At 47.4% G+C, this 22680-nt stretch overlaps 1 protein-coding gene across 1 annotated transcript; it reads left to right on the plus strand.

The window, feature by feature from the left end:
* The first annotated feature begins 2325 nt into the window (after positions 1-2325).
* On the plus strand, positions 2326-10464 carry Crabp1 (cellular retinoic acid binding protein 1). Its single transcript, XM_021207310.1, has 4 exons — positions 2326-2548; positions 3060-3238; positions 5790-5903; positions 10178-10464. Exons 1-4 carry the CDS (start codon positions 2479-2481, stop codon positions 10226-10228), a joined length of 414 nt encoding a protein of 137 aa, XP_021062969.1. The 5' UTR covers positions 2326-2478; the 3' UTR covers positions 10229-10464.
* Positions 10465-22680: the final 12216 nt, after the last annotated feature.

Consider the following 22680-nt stretch of genomic DNA (forward strand, 5'->3'; position numbering starts at 1 on the left):
GTTAAGTACTTCTTCAATTGCTCTCTATCTTATTTTATGACTCAGTGGAACCTGGAGACACCCAACACAGCTAGACTGGCTGTTGAGCACCAGGAATCCGCCTCCCCACACACCTGGCTGTTTACCTGTGTGCTGTGGATCTGAACTCTGCTGGCATGCCTGCACTTTAAGCGCTTTACCAACAGAGCCATCTCCCCTGCTCTTAATCATGAATCCCTCCATCTTCCCGTTCTCTCCTTTCCCTTCAGTCCATGAGGTACCTTTGCTGTAAAACCTGCCTAGTGCTGTTCTGCCTTATCCAAGGAGCCATCGTCACTAGCTTTCCCTGGGCTATAAACTCTAGTACTGCTTTTCCTTTAGCCTCCTTAACCCTGACCTTAATGGGTAACGCCTTGCCGGCCAGAAGTATCAAACGGAGGTGGAGGCCTGTATTAGCTTCATGACACCCCTCCTTTGGCCCCATCACTGTAGAGACAAGATACCTAGCTTGTAGATCCCAAGGTATATGCAGAGCCCCCCTTTTCAAAGATTAAACATTTCAAGATGGAGGGCTTGGGAGAAGCTCCAATGAGAACGTGTCCAAATACAAGGACCTGCGTTCTGATCCCAAGCAACCACATGAAAATACAGGCATGTGCCAGGGAGGTGGACATGGGATCAGTCGGCCAGCATCCGGGCTTGCTAGCCAAACAGTCTTGCCCAATTGATGAGCTCCAGATTCAGTCTCCAAGAGTATGTTGAAGAGTGGGTAGAGACCTCTAGACATATGTGCACCTGCACATACCACACAAAATACGTAAAGACATAAAAGTAAATAAATGAAATACTTGAAGATGTCCATACCAGAGCTGCTTTCCGTTTTCCAATTCAGTTACCAAGTTCTTCTAAGCATACGGCCCCTATGTGGGCACAGATGGCACGTGTAAGAAGTTGTCCCCACACACTCTTTCCCAGCCCATGATGCCCCCTCTCCACTCTCTTGTCTTCATCTGTCTTAGATGGCTTCTCAGGGCCCCTGGGCAGAAAACCAGTTGCAGCCCCTTCTAGAAGTACTGAGCTTCTCTTCTGTTAGCAGCATTCAACACAAACCACCCCCAGGTCCTTGGGGAATCCTCACCCCACAATCACCTCTAGGCTTCAGAACATTTGCATCTTTTGAGAATTGATTCACTTCTGAGCCCCACCTGGCTGAGCCTGAGGAAATGAGGGTGCATTGATCAACTTTGATCACTGAGCTCTAAATGGCCTATTTTCACAGGGAAGACTGGACCAGAAGGAATCCTGTCAATTCCGAGGAAAGTAATCTGGTTAGGAAACAGAATTTTACAACACTTGTCATGAGGAGTGGGCAAGCTTTTTTTTTCAACCCATAGAGGAAAAGTGACCTGTGGGTACTCTCGCAGCATGGTCAACAGCTGATATGGGGCCACCCGTGGCAGGTTCTAGGATCCTGAATAGGGCAGTTTGGCTGAGGTTTAGCAATGGTGAAACATTGGAAAGAGGCAGCAAGGAAATGTTGAGATCTGAAAGCTGGTAAAGCACGGGGACCTGTGTGTACTCCCTTAGTGGAGACTCTGGGCTCCGGGCGTTGATTTTCAGATCTGTCAGAGCAAAGACAGGAGCTAGGCTTTCCCAGTAGAACTGCAGAGCTCAAACCCGCAATTTTACAAAATAAGCTGCCGCATTTCCCTGCATTTTGCTTGTTCAGTCCCTTCGGCAACAGCAAAGGGACGGTGATGGTCTGGGCTCCGTTCTAACTTAAGCAGAAGACTTGCATGAGAGACTTGGTTTCCAGCACCCGTTTGAACCTGCTTCCGTACCTCCGTGCCTCCATGCCAGGGATAGCAAGGGTAGGGGTTGAGCCTTTCCCGCCACTCTAATTGGTCCACCATATGCTAACTTGAAAAGCCAGAACAGAGTAGATTCGACTGGCTAGTGGCAGCCAGAAAGTATGGGTGGAAAGGAAGTGGCTTCCATGCCTATGGCCTTACTAGTCACAGATATTTTCAAACATAGGCAAAAATAGAGAAATGATGTCGTGATCCTTGAATCCCCACTACCTAGCTAGCCTCAATGTATCTCCTCCAGGCCGACCTGGCTTCATTAAACCCTCACCCACCACCCAGTTTAAAACAGGATGCGGGCGGCGTGGTGGAGGAGGCACCAGGGGAGAGCAAGTTCCAAGCTGCATCACTAGTGGCTGGGAAGAGGAGGAACGGTGAGGGGGGCCTTACGGCGGGGAGCCGGGCTCACACCTCGTGGGCCACCCCTCGCCCGGCGCGCGCGCAGGGCAGGGGCGGGACCTGAGGGCGGGGCCTCAGAAGGGCGGGGTGGGGGCGCTACCCTAGCGACTCAAGGCGCTTGCGGCTGGGCGCAGAACGCCAGTCTCTCTGCAGCGCCGCGTGTGACCGCTCCGCAGCAGAGGTGAGTGCCTGCCTTTGCCTTCGCGCCGCCGCTACCGCCAACACCACCGCCACCATGCCCAACTTCGCCGGTACCTGGAAGATGCGCAGCAGCGAGAATTTCGACGAGCTCCTCAAGGCGCTGGGTAAGCTGGTGCAGAGGGAATGTCTGGTCTGTTAGAAGCAGCTGCGGTGCGCTCCGGTCCCAGAGAGGGTGGCCTGGGGAGGTTCAGGCAGGAGGGAGTCAATGGAGTGATGAATCTCTGTTTCCTTTGCGGTTCCCCCACCCCCGAATCCGGGTCGCAGAGGAGAGCGAGCTCCGGACCCAGGGGGTTCAACTAACATTTGCTGGACATTTGGCGCCTTTCTCGACGGTCCCATCTTTATCTCGTGCTAGAACACAATGAAGAGCAGGGACTTTAAACTGGGGCTTTTTAAAGACCAGATCTTGCCATGAAAGCCCTGGGTAACTCAGGAAAGCCACTTGCCGTCTTTAAGCCTCGGGTTCTCTTCTCTAAAACCCAAGGGGGGACCGAGACAAGTGGGACTAATTTAAGAGTCCTGTCTAAAGCCAGAGGGTTTGGGAAGTGCCAAACAGGTCTGGGGGAGACCAGTGGGTGAGGACCGGCGACCCGAGTCTATGCTTCCCTTGCGCAGGTGTGAACGCCATGCTGAGGAAGGTGGCCGTGGCGGCTGCATCTAAGCCGCACGTGGAGATCCGCCAGGACGGGGATCAGTTCTACATCAAGACATCCACTACCGTGCGCACCACGGAGATCAACTTCAAGGTCGGAGAGGGCTTTGAGGAGGAGACAGTGGACGGACGCAAATGCAGGGTGAGGCTCCTGAGACCGCACCTCCTTCCCTCGTACCCCCTTAAAACCCTTGACCTGCTGCAGGGTGTGTCACGAGAAGTTTGTGTGACCTGATGGTCCTGGGCTCAGGAGAAAGCCCTACCCGGGTTCCCCTCATACTATCTATCACAGCGCACGCACTTTGAGCTCTGGGTGGCTTTGTGGTCCTGGTTAGTGCCTCGCTAGAGGCGCCTTCAGCGCTAGCTCTGGCTGCGTGGGTAGAGAGATTCCTGGGACCGCTGCTGCCTCCTGTTCTGCGCTGCTGCCGAGTTACCTGTCATAGGTGGGGTGGGTGATCTAGCATCCCGCCCCTGGGTCCCTGGACTGTAGGGCAAGGATTCCGATCCAGTTGCACAACCCAGATCGCCCCCCCACCCCACCCCACCCCACCCCCCGTTACCTCTTCCTGCCCTTCCGTGTTCAATCGAGGTCTTTAAGAGAATGGTAAGATTCTTCCAAAAGTAAAAGAAGCAACGCATGTTCTAGTTCAGACAGTGTACTAAATGTCCTTTCTAACTCCTCAAGGGCAAAAGACAGAGGTGGGTAGGGAGAGAGGGGAAGAGAAGGAAGGAAGGAGGGAGGGGGAGAGAGAGAGAGAGAGAGAGAGAGAGAGAGAGAGAGAGAGAGAGAGATTTATGAGAAGTTGGGGCTTGCTATGACTAGGGTAGCCTGCAGTTTCCGTGTAAACCTGGTGACCTCTGAATACTCCTCCCTCATCTGCTGGAGTTCTAGGATTATAGGCATCCACCACTATATCCAACAAGCAAGAGAGGAGTTTTGTTGTTTGTTTGTTTTGTTTTGTTTTCCTGAGACATGACCCAAAGACTGAATGAGTATTCCTAACACTTGACATGCTATCTCATTTAAAAAGAATGTCCCCTTTCAGGGCGGGGAGAAAAAAAAAATAATATCCCCTTTCTCCATCATGGGTTTTGTGGCTGTTGTTTTGTGTAGTTTGTTGTCTTGGTTGGTTGGCTGTTTGAGACAGGATCTCACTCTACGGCCCACGCTGGGTCCGAGTTGCCCCAATCCTCCTCTCTCCTCCAAGAGCTCGCTAGTATCAGAGTCTTCATATCCAGCTTCTCAGAGTCAACATAGCCAGCTTTCCCAATGTTCTAACATATTTAAAATGAGGCCAAATATTGTGGCACATTCCCTTAATCCCAGCACTCCAAAGCAGAGACAGACAGATCTCTGTGAGCTCAACTATAGCCAGACCCAAAGAGTGGAAATTTTTGGGGTTTGTAATGTAACAATATTCTAAAGAATGCAAAATTATTTCTTTTCTCTTTCCTTAGCCCATATCTGTCTGATCCAATTGTGCCTCTGGTTTGGAAGGACAGAGAGATACAGCCCCAGTTAGAGGCTCAATCATAAGACAATCTTTGCCCATCAAATTTGATCCCTGCTTGAAGCCAGTGAAACCTGAGGTTCAAGTCACCACATTGTTTGAAAAACAACAAAACCAAAACCAAAATAACCAGTGAAAAGGACATGGCTGGAACACAGCCCAGTGGTGGAGCATGTGCTTAGCATGTGCCTAGCATGTGGCCCTGGGTTCCATCGTCAGCAGCAGAGGAGGGAAAAAGAAAAAAAGAATACAGTGGAGAAGGAAGGGTGTCTACTGGAGAAGTTGGCTTGACCAGAGGCAGGGCTCAATTTGGAGCCATCTAACCCTGTCGACTGCCACGGAGGGTAATTCTGATTTAAGAACAACAAAAGAATCATGTAACACCCTGGAGAGAGTGGGGCTTAAAAATTCCCATCCCTTCCCCCACCCCTTGTCTAATGAAGGAGTCCCATGTGTTAGTTAAAAGGTGATTATGCGTACACTCAGTGCCACCCAGCCCAGCTGTATCTCACTGTGCTGTGGGCAGACACTGGGGAAGCTATAGGGACACTCCCTTTTGCGTTCACCTCCAACCCCTTGAAGAGTCTTCACCTTGACTTGATTTAAAAAAAAAAAAAAAAAAGTTTCTAGAAAGATGTAGCCTGGAAAGTGGGAACATCTTTATCTGCAGAGACAGACACCCAGATTTACTAGAGCAGGCTGTGTGCTATCCTGATGAGGAATTCTGGAAGAAGGAAGGTGTTAGTCCAGAATCTGGCCATGGGCCCACCGTCTCGTCTGTAGGCCACCGGAGCCGATGCAAACATACCGTCTCAACGGTTGTAACATACTGTGATTCTAACTGAAGTCCAAAATTGTTTGGAGAGGCTTGCCGTGTTGATGGAAGTGAATCATTGTGTGCTCTGAATTTTATTCCTGGAGACGCAGAGCATGCATGCCTAAGGCTTCGCAGCTCCGGCGTGTCTGTGTGTGTGTGCTATAAGGTATGCTCATGCCCCATAAATCCATGACCAGCGCTCTGAATTATCCTCCATGTGGCTCAGCAGAGAAGATGCTGTGCCCTGTCGTCAGAGACCATGTGTTGCTTTTCTGTTTGGCAATTATTCTCCGGTGTTCTTTGTGTTCCTCCCCTCCCGCTGCCGAGACTGTAATTAATATCACTAATGGTTTTCTTGCCTGCAGAGTTTGCCCACGTGGGAGAATGAGAATAAGATTCACTGCACACAGACACTTCTTGAGGGGGATGGCCCCAAAACTTACTGGACCCGAGAGCTGGCCAACGATGAGCTAATCCTGGTAAGGGCCCTTTGGCTCTGAGGCAATCCCAGGGTGACATTCAGAGGTGGGCCAGACAGGCGCTGTCCTCATGCTCACTGGTTGAGAAAGTCATTTGCCACAGGTTAAAATGTGAGCAGAAAGCTCCCGTGAACAGTTTCAACCAGAGGAAGTCATTGTTAAATGGTTGGCAGGTGGAGGTATGAGGGTTGCCTGAGAGGGTGGGGTCACATCTGAGATTGAATTGACTAACAGACCTTTGTCCAAACTGTTCTATGCCAACCCCAGTGGTGGGTGACACCCAGTCTCTTCTCTGGTGTGGCTTGAAATGCTGTGGCTCTGCGAAACCCTTCAACTTATACAAAATGAGATCCCTCCTACCCCCCCCCCTGCCATGACCCATTTTGCTAAGATAGTTTCATAAAACTTTATCACATCAGAGCCGTACAGAATATTTTTACTCCCATCTTAAAAATTCTGCTGGCCCCCAGGAGCCAGGCAAGGACATTTTGGAAATGTGTGAACATACTGGTGTGGAAAGGTGGGCTCTTTAGGGCCAGAAAGGTGAGCACTGTGTAAAAGTATTGGGGATGGAAACCTTTTTTTTGTTTGTTTGTTTGTCCTTGTTTCTTCTGGGTTTTTTTTTTTTGTTTTGTTTTGTTTAATTTTTGAGACAGGATTTCTCTGTGTATCCCTAGCTGTCCTGGAACCCACTCTGTAAACCATGCTGGCTTCGAACTCAGAGCTCTGCCTGTCTCTGCCTCCGTGGCAATGAAATAAAAGGCATGTGTGTCCATACCTAGCCTAGAGTAAACGTTTTAAATACCCACAGCAAAACATACCCAGTGAGGGCACGTTAAAAGCCTTTATGTTGTCTGCCCCATTCCAGTAACCCACTCCTGTAATGCAAGTTTGAAGGCTAAGACAGGGAACGTCAGGAGTTCCAGGCCATTGGGAGCTACAGAACAAGAGCCTATCTCAAAACAAACAAACACACACACAAACAACAAAGCAACAAAAACCCAAAGGGTTTAACTTATTCACACCTTCCCCAGTTTTATTCAGAGGAAAGCGGGGTAGCTGACCAATAAAATAGCCCCTACGCATGTCCTCTGTGTTTCTGAACTGACTGATATCTTCCACCCTAGGCTAGAAAAAGAAAAGGTCCTTATGCGTGCCCAGGAACTTATATCCTTTGCTCTCCATTAGTCATCCTGTTAACCTCACCCCTGTGAGGCTCCCTGACCCCATTACCTAGTTTCTGAAGCCTGAGAAGGTTTGCTGAGGCTGATACCGGGAGTGACCCTGGCATGGACCCTCTCTGGCTCCGTGAAGCTCCTATTAACGGAGAAGATTGAGCTGCAGCCCCTGAGATTCCTTTCAGCCCTAAAATTACACGTTTAGCCTGCAAGAAGACCCTAAGTTGAGCTGTCTGTTACTTTGTGGCTGTTTGATCTCTTCCCCCTTCCTCGCCTCTTGTCCTTTCCTAGGATGATTTAATTACCTCTTCTTTCACGGACAAAGGGCTGGCTTAATTTGCAACCTGGCTAATGTTTCCAGCTGAGGGCTACCTCACGGACCCAGAGAGCAATTTGAGGCTGAGACTTGGAAATCTAGGGAAACGGGACCAGAGGTAGCAAGGAATGGAGACATGATGGTAGAGTTTTTGAATCTAGCTAAGAGTTAAGCAGGATTTCAGTTTACACTGAAAAAGTGGGATTTTGGTCACCGCTGGGACACTGAGGAGCTGGGGTCACAGGCTGGAGTCAGTGAAGGGCTCTGCCACATTTTGTCCCTTGCTACCCCCACTTGGCAGTTCCTCCCAGGCATCCTTCCCTGGCTCAGCGAGCATATACAAGCCTCCAAGGGAGCATTAATTCTTGGCATTTGGGATGTGAAATGTGGGCTTTTGTTTCAAGGGTTATTATCGTTAATAAATCTGAAACGTTAGGAGATGTAATCTTCATGTAAGGAGAGGTAAGTAACTTTAGTTTAGTTGAAATAAGTGTCCCCAGGGCCAGCAGTAAATTGCCACGGGCTGTAAATCATCTCCCTTTGAAAACGAGTATACTCCCTCACACTGCTGTGGAATACTCTATGGAGTTTCTCTCTGGAACCTCCTAGCGAGCATAAATGTATCCAATGGGAGACTGAAAGGGCTTTTCAATTGGAGTTAGAAATGTGGGGATTTTCTTCCCATGTCATGAAGCTCTTTTTTTTTTTTTTTCCCCTGCCTGAGTAAGCTCCAGAGAGCTATGTGGCCATAAACTCAAGGATCTCTGGGAAAACCAGCATGGTTCTTAGGGCAAAACATCTAAAAAGTAGATTTATGAAGGCAAATCTACTCTGTCCCAATCCCCAACACGTGCCCAGGACGTAGAATATCTGCACTCCTCACTGATGGGCAAGACGGTAGACACAAAGCCCTTAAAACTGCCCATCTCCTCGGAACTCCCTACTAATCACGACGTGCAGGAAACACTTAGGAGCATGTGATTCCTTAGCAAATATCCCAAGAGCATCTGGTCCCTAAGGACTCCAAGGGTAAGGATCGGAAACACATCCCATTCTTAAATTGATTGAAATCAAACAATAGGGCTGACAGGACATTTGCCGAGTTCAGGCAAGACCCCTGGATTCTATTCCCAACATAGCAAGATAAATAAATAGATTTTTTTAAATCTAAAAAAAAAAAAAAAAAACTTGATGTAATTAAACCCGTAGCACAATAGTTTTAGTTTCTCTTGAATTTTCTAGCCTTTTGGGGAATCGGAAAGATGCAGGCCTTTCAACACATAAACATACCAGCATACCCGTATCCAGGCTGCCAACGGGGGAGGTTTCGTCTTTGTTTTTTTGTTTGTTTAACTTTTATTTTATTTTTTTTTTTAATGTATAGGTGTTTTGCCTGCATGTTGTATGTCTTTTACAGTATGTGTGACAGTTCCTGTGAAGGGTGTTGTATCCTCTGGAACTGGAGTTACAGATACCTATGAGCTGCCACATGGGTGCTGGGACTCAAACCCGGGTCTGAAAGAGCAGCCAGTACTCTTAACTGCTAAACCATCTTCCCAGCCTTTTTGGTCCATTTGTTTGTTTGTTTGTTTGTTTGTTTTTGCACATAGGCATTGCTTTCCCTGTTCTGACTGTGAGAGTCCCAGGAGAGCAGGCCTGTGAGTCATTGGTACTTGGAGGAAATTGAGCCGTCTCACTTATACAGGTGCAACCATTTCAAGCACCAGAAGAAAAATATCCCTCCCCATCTGTGGACGGATTTATATTCTCCCTCTAGCCAACAAAGAGTCATAGAATCTTAGCTGGAAAGAGCCCTCAGAATCATCTTGTTCAGAGTCACCCTTCCCCTCAACCCTGAGCAGACCAAGAGAGGGAGAGATTTGCCCAGCTGTGGCTGCAGAGTGATGTCAGAAGGTCGATGCTCTGTTCTTGCGTCTGGGACGAATGTTTTAGGTTACAGATGATGAGTATTATAGCTGTACCTCCACATCCGTGGGGGTTTGGTACAGGGACCCTGCAGAGACCAAACTGCTCAAATGCTCAAGTTGCTTGTATAAAATGGTGTAGCATTTGGCCTACATACAGCCTCCTGCCTCATTCCACGTTTACAGTCATTCCTTGCTTACTTATAATACCCAATACCATATAAGTGCCATGAAATATGTTATACTATATTGTCTAAGGAATTGTAACATGAAAAGCAGTTATACATGTTTCGGATATGTGCAGGTTTTAAGTGACTATTTTTAATCTGTGCTTGGTTGACTGTGAAGGTGTAACACCCATGTGTGCAGAGGGCAGGCTGTCCTCATATCAGGCTGCTGTCTCCTGGGCTAGATGGCTGCTTCCCAGAATGCGGTTCTGTCTTTTCTCCACAGCACAATCTAGCTGGCTGCAGCCGCCCAAGCCCTTCACTCTCTTGCAGCCACTTGAAAGGACACAGAAGCCCCTTCAGAAACATCCGACATGACATTCATCTCCTTTCAGTCTCACTTCAAAACTAAAGCCAGAAGTTCACATGTCTTAGGCCAGCAGCCATAGGCTCTGGAAGCAAAGGAGGACCGTGTATAACAGAATTCTATGCCCTAGTTAATTCTCTGCCGAGAGGGAGCTTAGGGCAGAATGTCTGCCCTGTTTCCTGAGCACTTAGCACAAGCACGCAGCTCCAGAGTCTGATATGAAGCGTTAACAGGGCAGTCACTCATCTCGTTGGGGAAATACTTTAAACATTTTTTCACAGGCATCTGTCTTGATTGGTTTTCCTTTTCTCTTCTGGGCAGACATTTGGCGCCGATGATGTGGTGTGCACAAGAATTTATGTCCGGGAGTAAAGGTGGCCAGCTTGTTCCTGCTTCATGACCGGATGCAAGTTCCCCTGAGGAGTATGTCGTGGCCCCACACTGCCAGTGGGTCTTTCCTCCACACACCTCTCCCCCGTGAATATTAGGCAACCCCATTTTTCCCTGTGACAGTGGTGTAGTGTCCTCCCCTCAGGCTCCTGTTGCCTTGTGTACCCTTGGTTTGGCATTTTGCATGATTGTACCAGTCATTAAACTGGTTGGCTGCATCTCCAGGCTCTTTATTTGAGAGGTGGCTGCTTCTGTTTCAGCGTGGGAGTTAAAGAAGGGCTGTGTTGGCCTCTGTGGAGTTTTCATCTTTGGCCTGTTGGCCTAGTCATAACGCACATCCATCAGCAGGCACAAGCTGAATTAGTCATGAACGGTGATTCCTAGGAGGAAAATGGGCGGCACAATCCAAGGCCTTTATTGAGGAGAGCACATAAGAAAGGGACTGCTTATATGTGCCAACGAACGGAGACTCACTAGTCCTAAGCCTAAATGAAGTCAGAGGGAAGGAGAGATCAACACATCTTTGAGAGCTGCGACCCGAGGAAGGGGCCCTGCAGGAGCAGTGGGGATATGTGGAGGTGGTAAGTGCCTTTAGTTGAGACACTGTGAGGGTGCGTGCAGAAGGATCTCTGTGAGTTTGAAGCCAATCTGGTGAGTTCCAGGACAACCAGGGTTACATAGACAGACCCCAGGACAGTACAGTCGAAAACTTGGGTTTGAACATGGAGAAGGACCCTGACCTCTCTTCCATCGGTACTATTCATTGTGTCTGTTGCTCAGTACAACTAGAATGTGGAGGACCCAGTGATCAAGACCATGGAGGGGATCCTATTAAAGATACTCCTCCCCAGGCCACAGCTAGGCAGACGGTGATCTCAGCGGGCAAGCACAGACAGCAGCTTTCACACTTGCCAATATTTACATTTGAAAATGGGTAAATCTCACCCTAAAAGCTGGGGCTGGGGAAGCAGCTCAGTTGGTAGAGTGTTTGTCTAGCGTCTGTGAAGTCCGGCGTTTGATTCCCAGTGTACTATAAACTGGGCTCAGTGGGAAATGCCGGGAATACCAGTACTGAGAAGGAGGAACAGGACTCAACTACACACCAAGTTTGGAGGCCAGTGTGGGATAGATACATAAGGCAATCTTTAAAAAAGAGAGAAGACTAAGGAAATCTGACCTCCCTGGACCCACACCCCTCCAGGATGACTGCTGGCTTGGCATCTTCCTTGTCTGTACCCCTTGTCTCCACCAAACCCCATTTTTGTCCCTGAGTTCACTTACCTGGGCTCTTAGCAAGGCTGAGTCAGAGCACTGGGGCCTGGAAAAGGCCAGGAGACCCTCAAGCATTCGTACTGTGCTGAGATAGACACGTGAGGCCTCATCCAAGAGTGAATGGGACACAGTTACAGGAGTCCTCACACCTCCCAGCCCAGAGCTCTACCTCATTCCCAGGAGGCTATGCTTCTCCAAAGATATTCATGCCCATCCAAAGACATTAGTACTACACCTGTGCCCGTCCTGAGCCCACTCTTGTGATGCCATCCATGACTTTCCCTAAAACACTGTTCCCTTCGGTCTCAATGACATCAGGTGTTGATGTGTCAGGTTAGGCTTAATCTGGGTCAGAATCGGGAGGAAGCCTGATGCTGGGTTACATGTTGTCTCTGGGATCCTGATGTACCTATGTTTATACCCAGAACCTCCTAAAGTCCCTCATACAAGCAACTTTCCATCATGCTCTACTCCAGTGCACCTGGGACCAGACACTACAGGCCACCTGTGCCCTCTGCCCTAAGGTACAAAGTAGAACAGAGGGGAAACCCTTGAAGATGAAGTGGTCCCAGATTGATATGCAGTGGATAGGAAACATACTCCCCTGAGTGGAGGTGAGCTGGCCACACTGGAGACTTGTGTGTTTGAATATTATGAAAACTCTACCAAGTAGGTACTAGCTGTGTGTAGCCAACATGAAGGGGCCAAGCAAGGCCTCATGTGTTCTGGTATCTCCCTCTTCCTGAGTTCCTGCTGCTTCTCTGTCTTCTACACATCTGGATTTGCTCCATAAAGGCTGGACTGGCTACAGAAAGGTTGAAAGGGCCATCTATGCCTCACTCTGGGGGTCAGGCTGTTTCCATCGTGGTCTTTTATAAATGCCACATGTCACGTGGGGCTCGTGCTTCTTTCAGATTAGGTTCCACAGGGGATGAAGAATGAGTCAAGGTGAAGGCAGCTGCAGCCCTCATTGGCTTGACAACCAGCAGGCCTGGGTAGGGACATTTTGGGTGACAAAATGAGGTAAGAGCCATAGATCTCTTGAATAGTATTGGTTCTACCATATAATTGGTTTACATTTTTAGATAAAGATACAGTGTTTCTCATCCCGTTATGGAATGTCTACCTCTCATTATGTGTGTCCTATAGAGATGTAGGCCCAGAGATATCCTATTTCCCCAGTCTCCTCTCTTAAGGAAACAAAACCCCAGATTTCTTTTCCTTTCCTTTTTTCTTTTCTTCTCTTTTCTTTTCTACTCTTTTCTTTTCTTTGAAACTGTGACAGATAGTGTAAATGTATTGAATATGACATATACTATTCATGTGTATTAGTTACTTTTCTTTGGCTACGATAAAACATCATGACCAAGGAAGGCTACTTATAAACTAAAGCATTTAATTGTTTTTTGTTTTCAGAGGGTTAGAGTTCCTGAGGGCAGAGCAACAGCTTGGTGACAGGAACAGCTGAGAGCTCACATCTCAAACAGTGAATAGGAGGCAGAGGCAGATGGGGAGTGGCCTACCCCCCAGTGACACTCCTCCTAAAAAGTTCCACCACATACTCAATCATTCAAACCGCTACGAGACACAAGATTAAATCTTGTTTTAAGATTTATCAATATTGGGGGAAGCATGAACGCTGTACGGTGATCTGAGGGCTTTCAGAAGCTGGTTCTCCCCGCCCTTACATGGATGGGTTCTATAGATCGAACAGGGCCGCCGGGCTTGCACGGCAAGCACCATTACCCACAGAACCCACCCAGAAGATTTGTTGTTGGTGGTGGTGGTGGTTTTGGTTCGGTTTGGTTTATTAATTAATTAATTAATTAATTAATTTAGAGATAGGGTTTCTCTCTATAGCCCTGTCTGTCCTGGCACTCACTATGTAGACCAGGCTGGCCTCGGACTCAGAAATCTTCCTGCCTCTGCCTCCAAAGTGCTGGGATTAAAGGCATGTGCCACCACTGCCTGGCAAGATCTTTTAATCTAAATGAAAATATCACTGTCATGAGAATAATGTCACTAAGCATGATGTTCTAAACCTGCCTCTATCTTGCTCAGCAACCTCCTGGGTCTGTAGCAGGAAGGTCAGACTCTTTGGTGGAGCATCCAAATCCTTCCATGATTTGATTTCACTTCTAGTTGATTAACTAGCAGAACGCATCTTTCATCAGAGTTCTAAGCACGCTTTCAATTGGCAAGTGCTAGAAACCCAGCCACAGCCGATCCCAGCAAAAAGAAACTGCTCTGCTCTGACATGGGTGGACAGAGAACATAGAATGCTAAGCAAAAGAAACAGCTCACAGCAGACCAGTATTGTAGGATTCCATGGAAACTGAAATGTCTAAATTAGGCAAGTCCCTAGAGGTGCAAAGTCCATGGCAGTTGCCTAGACTGGAGCTGCTTAGGAGAAGAGGGAAGTGACAGGTCTAGTTCCTTCTTGGGGTGATAAAGTCATGGTTGCATAATTCCATACACTAAAAACCACTGAATTGTACACTTTAAATGAGTAAGTGGTCTATGACCACCACCGTGAACACGCCTGATCTGAATGAGTGATTGCACACTACATGAGTTATAGCCATAAAGTGGTTGGGTTTTACTAAGAGAAAGTACTGGCTCCTCAGCTCGTGAACAGTGCAGAGGCTCTCAGCAAAGAATATCCACAAGAATGGAGCGTACAACGATTCAAACTCACAATCTTGGGAAGCTTCTCTGTCAATCCACTTCAACCACCCGCTTGATTTCCTTATGCAACTGGCTTAGGTCAAGGGACCACCCTTGAGCCAGCCACAACTAATGAATAAGTAGCATACAGCAGATGACCAGATATTAGACATATGACCTTACCTCTAACCAGGTTGGAGACTGTTAAGCAGGTAAGAGGTGAAAGTGGGCATGTACGAAGAGTGGTTGGTACCACTAGGTTGGCTAAAAATCCCTTGGTAAAGTGATGAACTACTTTGAGCCTTGACTTCTTGCTTTCTGTGAAAGAGCAACGATAGCACTGGAGAGATGGCTCAGGGGTTCAGCCATCTCTTGTAAGACAATTCTAGTTCAGTTCCCAGCACCCACATGGCAGCTCAAATAATCTGTAACTCCAATTCCACAGGACCCAAGGTCCATTTCTGGCCTCCCTGAACACCAAGAATGGTTGTGGTACATATGTACATACACACAGGTGAGCTCACATACACATAAAATAGAAATAAATCTTTTTTAAAAAGAAGATTGGCTGGGTGATGGTGGTGCACACCTTAGATCCCAGCACTTGGGAGGCAGAGGCAGGTAGATCTCTAAATTTGAGGTTAGCCTGGTCTACAGAGTGAGTTCCAGGACAGCCAGGGCTACAGAGGGAAACCCTATCTCAAAACAAAAACAAAAGAAAATTAAAGAACAGTGATACTTGGCATTGTTGGCCAGTGAGTATGGGCCTTAAACTTATGGAATAGTTTGGGGTTTAAACCCTTTTGGCTTTACATGAAAAATCTCTAAAGCTCCCCAGCTTCACGTGCCTTAGGGCACTGTCTTTGCCTGTCCTTCCCCACCTCCTGGAAGTGGAAGCTTTTCCTATTGGCCTCCATACTGGACTCATGCTGAGAGCTTGTCTTATGCCTGCGTTCTGGTGTGGTCTTATGCTGTCATTTCACATCTTCTAGGTTTTTGTCAATAGGTTGTGCAGTTCTGAATCTAGGAATGGCAGCTAGTACATCCCTGCACCCTATGGAGCTGGGAAAATGGTTGGCCTAAAATCCCCTGGGTCACTGACTGGAGAGCCAACATTTTCTGAGACTCAAACCTTTGAGAACAGATGTCCTCACTGGAACTGAGGCTCGGACACAAACAGAAAAACCAGGTTCAGGAAATGTCCCCCCAGTAGTCACAGCTTCAAACTTGTCACAAGTTATCAGGCAGAGCCCCAGTCCCACTGAGAAGTGTGGACTGTATAGGAAACTGCTCGGGAGCAGAAAGACCTGGGAAGGCCAATCGACGGACTTTGTCCTTCTCAACCCCTGTGTTCCGGGCCCAAATCCCACAGCAGGGATTTGCAAAGACATCTTACTTTCCCATCCTGCATTGTGACTATATTGACTGTGTCGCCCAACGTTGCCCAACGTCTCCTTCCTGAGAGAGATGAGCCTGAGAAACTAAGTTGTTTATTGTCCCTGAAATTATTTACTCCTGTAAGGTTGTGATGCTTAGAGCTGGTGCAGCCATCTTGGGACCATGACTCTCCGAGGTGCCAGGCAAGAGACATAGACACTGCTTCTCTTTAAATGCATAAACATGTGATTTCAGAAGAAGACGATGGCTTCTGATGCTTAAACCAGTCAGTTCTTCAGCTATTTCAGCTTCAGTTCAGCTGATGGTGTTCAGGACTGACTGATAAACCGTGCACCATAAAGAACATTGGCAAGCATGGTACCACACTCCCATAATCCCATCACTACTGAGGATCACAAATTGAGGCCAGTCTGGTCTACATGGCCAGACACTATCTCAGAAATACCTAAAAGCCTTTTTATTCGTGATGACACCAGACTATAATATAAACACTCTGACCAAAAGCAACTCGGGGAAGAAACACTTCCAGGTCCTAGTCCATCACTGAGGGAAGTTGGGGAGCTGAAGGAACTGAAGGACTGAAGGAGCCTGGGGCAGAAATCATGGAGGAACTGCTTGCTGATCCTCTCATGCTCAGTTAGCTTTTTAACATAGCCCAGGCCCACCTATCCAGAGAGTGTGCTGTCCACAGGGGGCTGGGCCCTCAATCGGCAGGACGAGTCACAGGATAATCTGATCTGGATGATCCCCAAGTTGAGACTCCCTCTGATAGCTGAAACTAACTAAGGCAGACATCCTAGGCAGAGAGGAAAGTAATGTTAAGCTATTTTATAGATGTTACAGCCTTATTCATATGTATTCTAAGAGCCTTCTCAAGCTCCGCCTATTCAGTTTCTTTTGTCACCATGGTAGCCAACATTTCATAGCACACAGGCAGGATGCTACCAAAGGAAAGGTGGGGTAGCAAGTCTACAGATGCAGCCTTCATTCCCCCACTCTGGTCCCCACCCACTCCTTTCAGAGCCGCCTGTCCTCGGGGAGTACCCCCAGGGATTTTTTTTCCCTTCCTTCTCCATTCTTAGCTGTAACTACCCATTAGTGTCAGGGAAGTTCTCAGATCTTGTCAAAAAAACACATCGCTTGCATCTATGCAATGTCTAGGAAATTGCGCTCTAAGATAAAAGAAATGCGGGATGTCAGTGGGTAAAAATTAATATTCATCGAGTTCCCAAAGGGCTAGGTAAAATGGAAGTCAGGATGGATCTGAAATCACCCAGGACTACAAAGACTTCAACTGCATGGGCAGTTGCATTTATCTGGAAGCATCAGAGCTTCTTCTCTTTTAAAGCATCTCCAGGTGTGAACATTTGGAACCCGGGAGAAGTGAGCAGCCCTTGGTCCTTAGGGTCCTTGTTAAGGTCAAGGGGATTTCTTGTGACTATTGTTGAAATGTTCAAATATAACAAAAGCAGAGAGACACCATAGAATTCCCCACATGCCCACTGCCCAGCTGCTACAATCATCCAGGCCAATCTTGCTTTATCTACTCTCTCCCTTCCCAGGTTATTTTTAAGCAAATTGTAGACAGTTTAAGATTTCACTTATAATCTTCCAGTATGCATCTCTAAAAGTTACTAGTTCCCTTGACAGTAGATAGCTGCATTACCATGGCACCTTAAAAGTTACTAATAATAGCAAGTCCTACTATCTTCAAATACCTTTCCAATATTTACATTTGCTTGATTGTCTCATGACTTGCTTTTACCTGTTTGCTCCAACTTGGATAGAAGTAATCACACGCCATGATCTCCTCCGTCCCACTGGTCTCTCCATCTCTCTCCTCCCTCTGCTCTGTCTTGATCAGCTTGTTCTATTCTTTCGAGACACTGGTTGATTGTGCTTCCATAGTCATGATCTGGTGCTTATGTTTCTCCAGCATTATTTAAGACAATTGGTACATTGTGGACTAGAGACAGAGCTGAGGGGCAGAGTGTTTGCCTGCCATACTCAAGGCCCTAGGTTCAATCCCCAGCAACACACACACACACACACACACACACACACTGTAAATTTTATTTGTATCTAGAATCTCAGCTAGGTCCTGGGTTGATTTTTTGGCAGAGTACCTCAAACAAGAATTCAAAGAGACAGTGATGCTTAGGAACAATAATACAAGCTTAGCAAGGTGGCCATACTTGTAATTGCAGCTCTTGGGAGGCTGAGATAGGAGAACTGCTGTGAGTTTGAGGTCAGCCTGGGCTATAATGTAAGACCTTGTCTCAAAAACAAACAAACAAGCAAGCAAACAAATAAACCTGGTGTTGTGGTACAGGCCTTTAATCCCAGCACTCAGGGGGCTGGCAGATCCCTGAGTTTAAAGCCAGTTTGGTCCACAGAGTGAGTGTTAGGACAGCCAGGGTTATACAGAGAGACCATGTCTTTAAAAAAAAAATTTTAAATAAATAAAAAGAAAAGGACCCAAAATCTAGAACCAGGAGAAGATTCTCAGTGAGGGGGCTCTTCATTCTTTTTTATGTGTAAAAAAAAAAAAAAAAAAGAAAGAAAGAAAGAAAGAAAGAAAGAAAGAAAGAAAGAAAGAAAGAAAGAAAGAAATTGGTCCAAGTTGTCCACTTCTGTGTTGCCCAGGCTAGCTCAAGTTATCTTCCTACCTCAGTTCAGCCTCCCAAGAGACAGGGACAGCTAGTACTATTGGCATCTAACCTTTTTATTTGTTGTTGGTTTGCCACAGAGTCTTCTGTGTCCCAGGCTAGCTTCTAAATCACTCTGTAGCCAAAGATGACCTCGAACTGCTGATCTTCCTGCCCCAGTGATGGGGTTTCTGTGAATTCTACGTATGTTCTCTGCCAACTGCGTGACAGCCCCAGTCCCTGAAATGTACCTACTTTTGAGTTTAAGATAGAAGCCAAAGTCTTAGGACCCCAGAGGCAGTTTGCAGAAAGCTCAGTGGCTTTGTGCTTCTTCCACTTTCCCTTTCTCCTCTACCCACGAGGAGACTGAACAACACCCCATTATTGCCAGCACCACAGTTAGCCACCCTCACCGACATGCCTTCCAAAACCTGGGCAGTTTTTGGTCAGCCCCTGTGAGGCAGCAGATGGAGTGTGAGGGTGGGGTGAGGCGTTATAGGCATGGGAGCATTTGTTTTTGACTCGGTACTGACCTCTGAGGAAAAGTGCCTCAAAAGGATGTGACTCCAAGCGGTGGTCACCTCCAATCAAACCTCTGGTGCCTCCTGGGTGGTGGGACCAAGGCTCCCATCTTTGGTAGAAAAATAAAGCATCGATTCTAGACAAAGAACAGATTTTCCCATCTGAGAATTTACCAGGCCTGACCCTGCTTAGCCCCTGAGTTCAGATGAGAGGCGTGTGTGAGTAAGTAATTCTTCTGTAAATATCATATGCTATATTTGTGATGATTAGGGGATTTATCTATCTGGGAAAGTCACCTACCAGGCTTGGAGGAATTTACTTCATCAAAAATAAATGACAGTTACGAGTTTATTCTACCACGTGTTTCCATAAGGGAGGAAAATTCATCAATTACTCTGAGCGGAGGGAGGTGGCCTCTGTAAAGTGGAATTTGACCAAACCGTCAGAACAGCTGCATTTAAGGAAGGTGGGATGTGGAGTGTCTAGCCTTTTTTAAAAAATTGGTTTCAAAAAACATGTTTTGATACATGTGTGCCCAAATACACACACAAACACACACACACACACACACACACACACACACACACACACACACACACTGAATCATACACTCCTAGCAAAACTATAATGAGAAGTGAGAACTCTGGGAAAATGGGAGGGGATGAACTTTTCAGAGTATGTGGAATGAAATTGAGAGCAAGAATAGATTCGGGACGTGTGGTTGAGCCCCACTCGTTTATTTATTTCTTTCTTTAATGGATGTGGCGGTGCGGGTCAGTTCTCAGAGCTCTGGCTGCCCCGGCCCCCTCAGAACCTCAAGTTTCACATCTGTGCTCGAGGAAGGTTGCCAAGCTGGGCTGGCTGCATATGAAGCACCAGGGACCACCAAGTCCGGGAACAGGAAAAGGGCTCAGTCCCCACCACAGGCCGCATGCTGGAGCTCGCTGCAGGCCAAGTAATATAGGCAGCTAACTGATGTGAGAAGGTGCCCATGTTACTACTATTTTTTTTTTTCCAATGGAGTGATGATCTAGTTTGGTGCAAAAAATACAGACGATCTGCTCAGTGCTTTGCAGAGGCAGACAGCTCCTGTGTTCTAGAAACCACACGCAGAGCCATTCACAGCGCTTACCTCTGAGAAGAGACCATTTTACTCTGATTTTACATTGTAGGATTCATTCATCATGTGCATACATGGTACCTTCACAACTTATGACAAATTTTCACTTTAAAAAGAGAAATTCTGGGACAGAATATGGCCAGGGGTAGAACACTTGCTGAGGTATGTTTGAGACCCTGAGTTCAGTTCCAGTACCAATAAATAGATAAATAAAGTAAGCAAGTGCTAAGAGATCCTGGCTCCATGCTGCATGGATGGTTGCACATGCCTGTGATCCTAGCACTTGGGAGGCAGGAGCAGAACCTTGTGTTTGAGGCTAGCCTGAGCTACGTAGCAAGATCCTGTCTCTAAAACAGAATCAGGGATGGCAAGATGGCGAGGTGGGTAAAAGTGTTTGGTACCGGGGTTTGATCCCCAGAACCCCCAGTGAAAGTGGAAAACCAGCTCCTGAAAGCTGACCTCAAGCCTTCACATGTGCACCATGGTGTGTGCATTCTTCCCAACACACACACACACACACACACACACACACACACATACACACACACCATACACACCAATAATAATAATGAATAAAACTGAAAATAATTTAAATAAAACCAAAGAAACAAACAAAAAGTACAAGGCTCAGGTGATGGGCTGGGACCGTATTGATGGTTTAATGTTACCAAATGACTTTTCAAAGGAAGAAACATACCAATAAGCAACCTTACTGGAGTAGCAGAGGTAGGCAGATCTCTGTAAGTTTAAGGCCAGCCTGGTCCAACTGAGTAGGTGCTATTTCCAGGCCCGTTTTATAGAGGATAAAACTGAGGGTCAGGAAGGTTAAATAATTTATGATGTGAATAAAAGTTGTGATTCAGGCCTGTGCCTGCAGAAAAGGAGCAGAGAAAGAAAGGAAGTGGTAGAGAGGCAGATGTGCCCTCTGGTGTCCTCAGGACTGCTGTTCCATAGAGCTGTGGTTGCCTGACATGGCAAGGCTCCTGGGGGCCTTTCTGAAGGAGAAGTCAGCCATACAGCCCAGCCCAGCTCTGCCGAGCCACTCCCCAGCCTCCCTCCCACAATACATTTCTTTTGCTGAGGTTAACAGGTATCTGGTTTCACCCAGAGCCCTGTGCTCTGGGGTCTGGTTTTCATCAGGCGCTTTTACTGAGCCCTTAAGCAGTCGCCTGACAGCCTCTGGGAGGCCTAAGCAGAGCCTGCTATCTTTCCATGCTATGCCCAGGCCTCCTGGAGAAAGCTCCAGATCTCCAAAGCCAGCCTTGAGTGGTAGCACTAAGGATATTCAATCTAAGGTCTCCTTTGAGATGCCTGGAGAACTGGATGAGGCACTGCAAGGCAGGCAGGAGATATATGGACCATACCAGCTGACTGCAGAGGGATAGAGCCCCCATTCCTCTGTGGTCACTTTGGGAATGCTTTGGGGAGTGGCACAGAGGCAGACACAGTAATGAACCAACTCACTTCTCACTCATGGAATCTATCCAACTTACCTGTGTCCCCTGCCTGGTCTGTAGGGACAGTTTGTAATACTCCCCAGGCTCAGAAAAACGTCCAAAGCCAGACAAGGAGACAAGTTAAGAATCATAATGGACAGCTACCTAGCCAGGGTGGAGGAAGGAGTCATGATTCTATGGTGCATGGCAGGCTCACAATTAATCTCAGCCATTTCATGGAGTAACAGGAGAGAGAGAGAGAGAGAGAGAGAGAGAGAGAGAGAGAGAGAGAGAGAGAGAGAGAGAGAGAGCAGACATTGCTGACAATATGCAAAAGAAAAGTGTGGCTGATTTGCAGGTCTTGGCATTGGTCTGTAGAGCTGCCTTTGTTAGAAAGTGCCCAACTGCAGCTCTACGAGTCTCTGGCAGCTGAAATTTGTCTGATTTGCCATCTTTCTTTCCCCTTCTGAATATGAAACACTTGTACCAGACGTTAACAAGTGATGTGGTCACTGATTGTTGGCATACTAAACTTTCTGGCCAAGCAATGATTCTAGAAAGAGCTCAGGTGGCTTCTTTAGCTATCGAGCTGTGCAATAACTGATAGGAGAAGACCAGAGCTGTGAGGCCATCATGCGTGACCAAGGAGACCCTAGGAGACTCTGCCTGCAAAGGAAGCCAATGTGGAACAATTGACAAACAAAAAAACAAAAATGGAGAGAAAGAGAATTAACCCTGCTTAGACCCTAAGACTTACTCCTGGAACAGCCCAGTCACAAGAACCCATAATTTTCTCCTTTGTTTAACCGACTCTGAATTTTTATGTCTGTAATGAAAAGAAACTAGCCGTTATGGAAAAATGGCTGGGATTCAAGCCAACTGCCAGGGAGACTCTGACGCTTTGGAAACCAAACCAAGACTTTGAGCACACTCTGGGGGGTTCTAAATCCAGAGGTGGAGAGAAAATGGGGCCACACTCTGCTTCATCTAGCTCATGGGAAGCATCTCTCTCAGTCCCTCAGGTACTGGAAGCCGGGTGGGGCCAGCCAGGGCCACCGGTGGTGTGTGAATCTGCCACACACCCTCCACTCAGACTGTGTTTCATTGAGTAACTGGCCACCAAAACCCAAGTCATAGCAAGAGCGGACACTGAAGTCAGAGGCCCAGCCAGGGCTAGAAGCCCAGTGAGGGGACAGAAGGGAGACCTTGGCTGTGCTTCTGGGGAGTCTCATGTGCTGCGTTATGAGATGCAATCTGCTCTTGTTTCCAGAGCCTTTGGATGGATGGATGAATGGATAGATGGATGGATGGATGGATGGATGGATGGATGGATGGATGGATGGATGGATGGGTGGATGGGTGGGTGGGTGG

This window comes from Mus pahari, chromosome 10 (assembly GCF_900095145.1).
Source record: "Mus pahari chromosome 10, PAHARI_EIJ_v1.1, whole genome shotgun sequence".
NCBI classification, from domain to species: domain Eukaryota; kingdom Metazoa; phylum Chordata; class Mammalia; order Rodentia; family Muridae; genus Mus; species Mus pahari.

Coding starts and splice junctions, on each gene's coding strand:
- Crabp1 (XM_021207310.1), top strand. CDS start 2,479: ATGCCCAACTTCGCCGGTACCTGGAAGATGCGCAGCAGCGAGAATTTC. Junction 3,239..5,789: donor TGGACGGACGCAAATGCAGG/GTGAGGCTCCTG, acceptor TCTTGCCTGCAG/AGTTTGCCCACGTGGGAGAA. Junction 5,904..10,177: donor CCAACGATGAGCTAATCCTG/GTAAGGGCCCTT, acceptor TCTTCTGGGCAG/ACATTTGGCGCCGATGATGT.